The 9,681-nt window shown below is 27.3% G+C and overlaps 4 protein-coding genes across 4 annotated transcripts in view; 1 reads left to right on the top strand and 3 right to left on the bottom strand.

Annotated features, from left to right (window-relative positions):
• Positions 1-2,889, top strand: part of PNEG_02762 (hypothetical protein) — a gene marked incomplete at its 5' end in the record, with an annotated part of 3,025 nt that extends 136 nt beyond the window's left edge. The window contains 9 exons of the mRNA XM_007876603.1: positions 1-41; positions 90-254; positions 294-421; positions 463-684; positions 729-1,228; positions 1,276-1,510; positions 1,556-2,081; positions 2,123-2,513; positions 2,557-2,889. The exon at positions 1-41 is cut by the window's left edge and continues 16 nt beyond it. Of these exons, the coding sequence (XP_007874794.1) occupies positions 1-41; positions 90-254; positions 294-421; positions 463-684; positions 729-1,228; positions 1,276-1,510; positions 1,556-2,081; positions 2,123-2,513; positions 2,557-2,867 (2,519 nt within the window). The 3' untranslated portion in view covers positions 2,868-2,889. The remainder of the gene's footprint in view (positions 42-89; positions 255-293; positions 422-462; positions 685-728; positions 1,229-1,275; positions 1,511-1,555; positions 2,082-2,122; positions 2,514-2,556) is intronic.
• Positions 2,890-4,110: 1,221 nt separating this feature from the next.
• Positions 4,111-6,250, bottom strand: PNEG_02761 (hypothetical protein; the record flags this gene model as incomplete). Its single annotated transcript, XM_007876602.1, has 7 exons — positions 4,111-4,384; positions 4,429-4,648; positions 4,693-4,805; positions 4,850-4,941; positions 4,986-5,075; positions 5,121-5,211; positions 5,259-6,250. 7 exons carry the CDS (start codon positions 6,248-6,250, stop codon positions 4,111-4,113), a joined length of 1,872 nt encoding a protein of 623 aa, XP_007874793.1.
• Positions 6,251-6,302: 52 nt separating this feature from the next.
• On the bottom strand, positions 6,303-6,962 carry PNEG_04291 (hypothetical protein; the record flags this gene model as incomplete). The annotated part of the gene is made up of 7 exons (XM_019757810.1): positions 6,303-6,313; positions 6,364-6,424; positions 6,449-6,489; positions 6,530-6,563; positions 6,674-6,723; positions 6,754-6,766; positions 6,915-6,962. The coding sequence occupies 7 exons, from the start codon at positions 6,960-6,962 to the stop codon at positions 6,303-6,305; spliced, it is 258 nt and encodes an 85-aa protein (XP_019613376.1).
• A 244-nt stretch (positions 6,963-7,206) lies between these two features.
• PNEG_02760 (hypothetical protein) lies at positions 7,207-9,567 on the bottom strand (the record flags this gene model as incomplete). The annotated part of the gene is made up of 5 exons (XM_007876600.1): positions 9,292-9,567; positions 8,723-9,243; positions 7,602-8,682; positions 7,396-7,551; positions 7,207-7,347 (listed from the first exon to the last, which is right to left on the bottom strand). The coding sequence occupies exons 1-5, from the start codon at positions 9,493-9,495 to the stop codon at positions 7,207-7,209; spliced, it is 2,103 nt and encodes a 700-aa protein (XP_007874791.1). The 5' UTR covers positions 9,496-9,567.
• Positions 9,568-9,681: the final 114 nt, after the last annotated feature.

The raw sequence follows: 9,681 nt of genomic DNA, 5'->3' as shown, positions 1-9,681 counted from the left end.
AATTAAAAGCTAATCTTAATATATTAGTTGAAAGACTTAAAGTATGATAATATTTTTATAGTTGAAATTATGACTTATTCTAAAATTAGGAATCTGATATTAGTTTACATGGGCCTTCATTGGAATCGTTAAAAGTTTTTATTCGAACATCAACTAGTTCTATGACCGCTGTACCCAAGCCTTTGAAATTTTTGCGGCCACATTTTTTTGATCTTATTCAAATTTATGAAACTTGGCCAGCATCAGAACAAAAAGTATTTAACTTTTTATATTATATTTTTTAATTACAAAAGGCTGTTTTTGCCGATATATTATCTGTTCTTGGTATGACTTACGCTAAAGACGGGAAAAGAGAATCTCTTAAATATTGTCTTTTGGGTAAGAAAAATGATATAGGTTTTTGGGGGCATGAATATGTTAGGTAAAGATTTTTTTTGTTTAGTATTGGAATTAAAGTTTCAGACATTTATCGGCAGAAATTGGGGAAGAATATTCAATAAGAATTGAAAATGATTCTTCAACGGATGATCTTATGGATTTGGCATTAAGGATTGTTCCATTTTTTCTTACTCATAATGCGGAGGCTGACGCTGTTGATCTTCTTTTAGAATTAGAATCTATTGAAAAACTACCTCCTTTTATTGATTCTAATACATATGCTCGAGTATGTTCATATATGGTGAGGTAGAAAAATTATGTAAAATAACCTATTTCTAAGCTAGTTTAAGTTGTGTTAATCTTCTTGCACCTCCGGATGATGTTGCTTTTTTGAAAACTGCTCATGCTATATATAAAAGTCAGGGAAAAATAGCACAAGCATTGATATTGGCAATACGTTTAGGGGATTATGAACTTATCAAAAATGATTTTAATAGCACAAGCGATTTAAGTATTAAAAAGCAATTAGCATATTTGATAGCTCGACAGCAGATTTGGTTTGAAGATGATGATGAAAGCATAAATGAATGCTTGAGGAATAGTCGTTTGAGTGAATTATTTAGATTTGTTGCTAAGGAACTTAATGTTTTCGAACCAAAAACTCCCGATGATATATATAAAAGTCATTTGGAGGTTCGATCATCTTCATTAACTTCTGCTATTGATTCTACAAAACAAAATCTTGCAAGCACATTTGTTAACGCTTTTGTAAATGTTGGATTTGGTAATGATAAACTTGTTCTTTCTGAAGATTGTAATACTTCATGGATTTATAAAAATAAAGATACTGGTTATATTCATATTTAGATTTACTATTAGTTATTAATTTTATTTCAGGAATGATGTCTGCTGTAGCTTCAATTGGAATGATCATGTTATGGGATATTGAAATGGGACTTACACAAATTGATAAGTATCTTTATTCATCCGATGAAAATATTAAGGCAGGCGCGTTGCTAGGTATTGGATTAATTAATACTGGTGTTCATGATGAATCTGATCCAGCTTTGGCTTTACTTGGTGAATACCTGGAAAATAAGGATACAAAAATTAGAATAAGTGCTATCGTTGGGTATAATTTTATTAATACTTTTATCTTTTAAGTTCATATTTTTAGTCTTGGTATGGCATATGCTGGTTCTAATATGGAAGATATTATGGAACTACTTCTTCCTTTTGTAAATGATACTGAATTACACATGGAAGTGTCTAGTTTAGCTGCTTTATCACTTGGCATGATATTTGTTGGATCATGTAATGGAGACATAACATCGGCAATTCTTCAAACGATGATGGAAAGAGAAAATAAATGTCTAGAAGAAAAATGGGGATGTTTTATGTCATTAGGATTAGCGTTGTTGTATGCTGGTAAGCAAGATGCGTCAGATGCAACTTTAGAAATATTGAAAGCTATTAATCATCCTATTGTACGGCAAGCAAGCGTCCTTGTTGATATTTTTTCATATGCAGGTACAGGTAATGTTTTGAAAATTCAAGGTCTTTTGCATATATGCAGTAGTCATTTAGATACTGATAAAGAAAAAAATGATTTGCATCAAGGTTTTGCAGTATTAGGATTGGCTTTAATTGCAATGGGAGAGGATATAGGAGCAGAGATGATTCTTCGTCAATTTGATCATTTAGTAAGTTCATATTTTAGAAATAACAATACTTATAACGGAAGATGTATTATGGCGAGCCTGTCATTCGTAAAGCAGTTCCATTGGCTTTAGGATTACTTAGTGCATCTAATCCTCAAATTAAAATATTTGAGACTCTTAGTAGATATTCACATGATACTGATATTGACGTTGCTATTAATGCTATTTTTGCAATGGGTTTAGTAGGATCAGGCACGAATAATGCAAGACTGGCTCAGTTGCTTCGTCAATTATCTAGCTATTATTATAAAACACCAAATGCACTTTTTATGGTTCGTGTAGCTCAAGGGCTTTTGCATATGGGAAAAGGGACAATGACTCTTAGTCCATATCATACTGATCGACAAATTATGTCATATGTATCAATGTCCGGTTTATTTACTGTATTAGTTACTATGATGGACTCTAAGTCTTGTAATGTTTTTAGTATCCATCTTTATATCTAATTTTATTTTAGTTATATTGGATACATCCCATTGGATCTTATATTATCTTACTATGGCTATACATCCTCGTATGCTTTTAACTGTTGATGAGTCTGGTAATTTTCAAAAAACAGTGGTTCGGCAAGGGACTGCCGTAGATATTGTCGGGCAGATTGGACGGCCAAAAACTATAACTGGGTTTCAAACTTTAGAGACACCAACTTTGCTTCAGCATAGTGATCGTGCAGAACTTGCAACTGATGAATATATATCTCTTACACCTACACTTGAATGGATTGTTATATTGAGGAAAAATCCAAATTATATGGAAGAAGATACATAATTACACATATATATAATATGAATGACTGGTTTTCCCTAGAAGAAATCATGCTTATATAGATTGTATTAAGTTATTTATTGTATATTTTGCGTAAATAATTTTATGTAGATAATTTTATGTTGATTTAGTTTTTTTTGTTTTATTGATAATTGAATTTTTGTTTTAAATTATTTAATTTTGATTACTTTTTATGTAAAAAGTTACTAGTAAAGATTTACATTGAATATTTCAATGAAATAAAATATTTTTCAAATTATAATTTATTTTTAATCAATTTTTTTTATAATTCTATCAATATTTCATTACTAATAATAAAAAACATATTGACAATAGCATTTAAGCTAAATTTATGAAATTATATTTTTAATAATTATTTACAAATAAATTTTTTAGAGGTAAATGGATATTTGTACAGAATCAGATAAATTTTATATATTCGATATTAAAATTTTATTAATTGTATATAATTTATAATTGATATGTAAATTATAAAATATATAACGTTGATATTAATATTTTTTATTTTAGGCTATCAAATTTATTTTTATAAAAGTTACAATTATATCGATATATGGTTGATATAGTAGAAAGTGTATAGTGTTATTAATGTTAGATATTTATTTATTTATTATTATGCTTTAATTTTTTAAAATTCTAACAATTTGTTTAGAAGGATTATAAAAAACTTTAGTCATTTGACAATAAAATTACATATATATTTGTACTTCATTAATATTTTAATAATATTTTTAAATTTGGATATATAAATTTTAATTTGAAAGTTTTTAATGTATATTAAAAAAAATCAAGAATTTAGAAATATTTTATTTTTTTAAATTATCTATTTTTAATTGATTTTTTTAACATTTAATGTTTCAATTTAAAATGAATGCATTTTCAAGTTATAATACGTTATAATATCATTATTTATATAGAAATGATTATATTATTTTATTATTTAATGTAATTAGTGTTATTAATTTATAAACAAGATATTATAATAATGTATTCTTTTAAAAATATTTATAGCAATATGTTAAAAGTAAAATATACTGATAATTTTAAGCTATTTTTGCCTATTTCTACAATTGCACTGACATAATTCAATTATAACGTTTGGCAAAATTGAAAATCTTTTAAGCAAAAGTAGTAATAAAAGAAATAATAATAAAGCAATAACAAAATTGTTAATATTTTATTCAATTAATTAACCTTAGTAATATTAAAAATAAATATATATATTTTAAGCTTCTACCTGAATATTATTATCTACTAAATGATATGCTATATCTTTTTCCTTTATAACTGTTGATTTTTCATTATTCGTTTCAGAATTTGTTTCACAAGGGACCGATGTAGAATTTAAGGATGATGTCTCGGGCAATGATTTCGGTTTACTATTTATTGAAGACTTTTGCTGAAGATGTTTAAAATATGAAGCATGAGGATGATTTATGTTCCAGATATATGATTGTATGTGTGTTTCGCAGTTAGAAGGATATCCTGTTATTCCAGGGCTATGCAGATTAAAAGAGGTGAGAATCAACTTTTATAATCATACCTTATTGGAAAATACATTTGTAAATTTGAAAATGTACTTGAATTTGATGGATCGTTATGAACATCAGTGATACCTGTTCCACTATGTTGAATGCCATAATGGTCTATACCTAAGCCTAAACTAGAGAAGCCTAATGAATCATCTATAATAGAACGACCAGTTAAAACATTATATTCTCGAGCTCTCCATAATCTGCGACTAACTGTTTGACCTTTAAGGCCTAAATAATTTAAGTAATGTATATAGTTATAGATATAATTGTACGTTTTTGGGAAGGTGAATCCGCATAACGTACTTGTAATGGCATTGTAGCACCAGGCAATTTTTTACCATCAAAATTTTCAATTATTGCGTCAGCAGCTTCTCTGTCTGACATTCTTCTAAATATTAGAGAAATATTTATATATTTAGATTAGAGAACCTAGCAAATCCGACACCTCGACTAACATTATTTGAATCTCTAAGAATACGATTAGAAATAACTTTATATGGAGCAAATTGTTCTTCTAAATCCTAAATATTATTAAATTTTAAACAATTATTTCTTCATAGCTCACTTTCTCATGCATATTTAAAGGAAGATTAGATAAATATAAATTAGTTGATCCTGGATCTGCTAAATTTTTAAGTCTTGTACTGAAAGATTCCTAAATTATTTAATAAGCAGAAATAACTATAATAAAAATATAAACCTTAGCAAAAGACACTTGATAACCAAAATGCATTAAACCAGCAATACATGCTTTTGCTTCTTCTTCTTGTTCAAACCAGGCAAATCCAAATCTAAAAACTATTGATATAAAAATATAAAACTATTTGCATATAGATACCCTTTACAAGTACCAGATTGTGTATCAAGGATCGCTTTGCTGCTATGAATTTTTCCAAATCTGGATGCTAAAATGTATAAACTTTCATCTGTAGTATCTGGAGGAAGTCCTCTAATATAAACATTTGTTGTTTTATTAGGATTCTGAAGAGATGATTCTAGAGTATCATAGTAGGCTGGCCCAGAAAATATTGAGGGAACGGGTGCTGGTACAGGTGGCCCTGATGCAATCATTCCAGCAATTTGAGGACTAAGTGGAGTAGGAGGTTGTGATGAAGACGATGAATAAATAGAGGATATTGAAGGATGTTGAACATGAGTAGGATATCTATAAGTACCTGGTGTTGTGAATGTTCCAGTATTTATTGTAGGATTCGAAATTATATTAGCAGAAGGAATTGAATGATATAACGAAGCAGGATGATGGTTATGTGCTGTAAACCATGAAGGTCTAACTTGAGCAGGATGATTTCTTAAAAAAGAGCTCATAGCATATGTATGTTGATGATCTGCTGGATATTTATTGATAGTATTTAAATTAATTCTACGAATATATCTCCCTTTGTTATTATATAAAATATTGTTATTATGGATATATTGATGTCCAGAAAAGGAAGAAGGCTCGAGCTGTGTATGTGACACTATATCCGAATTTTGTATAGATTTTTGCTGTTTTATAGAAAATGAGTTTGAAGTAGGTAATTTTTGATCCTGAACAGAAAGTAATGGTGATGAAGGTGGTGACAATAAATTTGCTTTGGTATCTGGTTGATGTGATGTTAATAACTCCTGTGATTTAACAGGTGATACTTCATTAGATGCAGGTGTTAACGGTATATTGATATGTTTAGACAACCCATCAAAAATAGACTCTTCTGATGCTAAAGTAGTAATATTATTTGCAGCGGAAATACTAAGAGATGCCATTGCTGATGTCAATGGTGATTCTTTATTAGATGGAACAGAAATATGAGTGGTATCTGAGGTAGACATTGATTAATAAATTAGTAATATAAAAAAGAAACCAAATAATTAATAATAATTTTCAAAAAGTGCCTATATAATATTTCAATATGTTTATAAAGTCTTAGATTTTTATGCAATACCTATAAAGTGTGGATATTTGACAATAAGTAAATTATCTGATCTAATATTTAGAACAAATTTCTATAATTTATAGTAAATAAAGACTAAAAATAAGTCACAAGGTAGAGAATAAGTAAAATTAGAATCTAAAGATAATGAAGTTATAATATAATGTTAAAAAAGAACCAATAGATGAAACTGCCAAAGTATAATAAAGTTTCTATATAACATGAAAGATGTTCGAGGATATTAAGAAGGGGTCAATAAGCTAGAAAAAATAGGAGCAATATAAAATAGAAAATATAAACTAAATTAATTAGTAGTTTTTACGGAGGTGGACCAAAAGGCTTGTTTCGCGCACATCCTATATATTAGATTTACTAAAAATGATAATTATAATTAATATAAACTATTTAAAAGAATCTATTGCTTTTTTGTATAATATGTAAATTAATGGAATATATTGTATTTATTAAATATTTGATTTTATAATTTTTTTGATTTTAATAGATTTTTTGTAATAAATAAAATGTATTTAATAAAGTATTGTTTCTTATTTTTAGATTATTACATATTCATAATGCTTATCAGATTTAAAATAATGTTTAATTATCGTCATTTTTTTGTTAGACACTTGATGTTAATTATTTGTCGATAAAAAAGGTTAAATAAAATTTGAACCATAATATGATTCAATTATTAAAAATAAAACCTACAGTAGTCTATAATTCATATATTCAAAAATATGGAAGGGCTGCAAAAGAATAATGATATTTTTTATTTAATATATATATATATATATATGTATGTATTTAGTATATAAATATATATATATATCTATCTAATATATTAACTTTTAATGTTTAAGACCAAATATCTTCGAATAGTTTATTTTCATTTCTCATTTTTCTTATAACCTCGTTTCCTTTAATTTTCCCTATTCCGCGTTCCTCACTAATTATTTTATGTAGAGTTATATTTACTTCTCTAGCCATACGAGCAGCCTATATAAAAATTATTTAGAAATTATAATATTTCATAGAAAAATATACATTGCCACATATATAAAAAATGCCTCCTGATTCTAAAATTTTATTTATTTTAGATGAATTTTGTTCTAATAAATCTTGTACATATACTTTTTTATTGGTTTCTCGTGAAAATGCAATATACATTTCAAATAAATCTCCCATAATATTTTTATATTCCTAATAACTGTAAAGATACAAAAACTTTATATTTAAGTAATACTTCATACTTCCCACTCATTTTTATATAAAAAATCCACATTTTTGTATCGGCATCCATAGAAAAGTATTGTTTTACCAATTTTCTTGCCCCTTTTCATTTGTTCTGCCCTTTCCATAACAAATGCTCTAAATGGTGCTACTCCAGTACCTGGACCAACCATGATAATTGGAATAGTTGGATTATGAGGAAGATGAAAGTTTGACCGTCTAATATATACTGGTAAATGAAAATTACGATATTTATTGCGAGGCCCATCTAATTCATAATTTATTTCAAAGGAACGTGTATCAATATCCCCATTCTGTTTCTGTTTTAAAGCTAATAAATAATTTGTTGTTACTCCGTTTAAAATATTATCATTCTCTGGAAAAAATTTTGATTCTACAACTGCTGTAATATGCACTTTTGTTGGATAAATTAAACTAGAACTTGAAATAGAATAATATCTTGGTTTTAGACGTGTAAAACATTCAATAATAAACGAAAAAGGGACCTTCGTCCATAATTCAGAAGTTATGAACTGCATTGTTTGTGCAAGATTAAAACAACGAGATGATATAATTTTATGAAAATAATTTTTGTCAGATCCTAGTCTAAGAGTCTCTTTTTTTGCCTCTTTAGATGGTGCAAATTGTGCTAAAGTAGTCAATGATTGTCGAGATACTGGTGCACAAATTTCTAAATAGTATCTCACAATAGAATCATATGTTGAAGGTTGAGGTATTGGTACTTTAGCTATAGGGTCAATATTTTTGACCCGTATGACAGTATTCCGTTTATGAGCTAAGTTTAAAATAGTAAGCAATCTGTCTACCTCTTGATTTGAATTTGAGGGCCAAATAGCTAAATGATCACCCGTTTGATATTTCATACCAGAGTCTTTAATGCTAAATTCCATATGCAAACAATTTCTTTTTCCGGAAAAAAAGAGTTCATGTGATTCAATAACAGGGGCAATAAACGGATTATAAGAATTAAATGGTTTTATTTTCCCAATAAGATATTCTTTATTTAGTTCTCCAAGAAATACTGTTTCTAAAGAGCTGGATAGTCTTAAGTCTTCGATAATTTCAAATTCTGGTATATATCTAATTAATGTTAAAAAATAAAAATAAATCTTGAAAATACATTGCTTCTTTTTCCCTGAGATTCATTTTCTTCGCTACATCAGCCCACATTTTATCTTTCCAACTAAGAAAATCCTCTTCTAATGTAGCATTACTATCATCTCCTTCACCTCTTTTTGAAATTTTATTGGCACCAAGTTTAATAAGTAATGTATCTAAAGTACGAGCCATGTGATTATAATATTCATAAGTAGAGTTTCCTAGACCAAAAATAATATAGTTTAAGTTTGATAAAGGTCTATTATTAATAGTATCACCATTAGAAAATGTTAAATTTTTGGATTGCAAAAATTTAAAAAATTCTATAGCATTATCAGTTGGTTCTCCTTCACCATAAGTAGCAACGACGAAAATTGCCATTTTTTCAGCGGGGAAATCATTAAGATTTTCGTAATCATAATCTTCAAAATTAGCCGTCATAGTTGATAAGCCATAACGTGCATGACCTTCTTTTGCTAAACGAAAAGCAAGATCTTCTGCCGTGCCTGTCTGAGATCCATAAAAAATAACCACACTTTTTTGCTTAGTTATATATTAGCTGCGTCTTTATATAATTATGATTAATCTTACTGAATCATGCATTTTTTGAATGATATTTCTAGTATTTTTTGGTATTATTAGAGTATCATTTGTGGAATTATTAAAAATAGATAACATAGATCCTTTTTTTGTCCATAACTTTCCTCTAAATATATATATAATTGTTGTTAAAATCGCAAATATAAAAATAATATCAAATGCGTCTAAAGTTAATTCTTGTTTTTCTTTGAACATTTTTTTATATTTTTTAGAGAAATACCATTTTTCTTACAAAAGATTTTTTTTGATTACTTGATTGAAGTTTCTTTTTTATAAATTTTTTAAAAATTAAAAAACTTTTGTTTATTTAAGCTTCATTTTAACTTTGAAAATTTAAAAGCTGTAAATAAAATTAAATTTTAAACAATACTTGAATTCACT

The sequence above is a fragment of the Pneumocystis murina genome (genome assembly GCF_000349005.2).
Source record: "Pneumocystis murina B123 chromosome Unknown supercont1.7, whole genome shotgun sequence".
NCBI lineage: Eukaryota > Fungi > Ascomycota > Pneumocystomycetes > Pneumocystales > Pneumocystaceae > Pneumocystis > Pneumocystis murina.
Note: the sequence above shows the minus strand (reverse complement) of the source record. Positions and strands in the feature narration are given on the sequence as shown.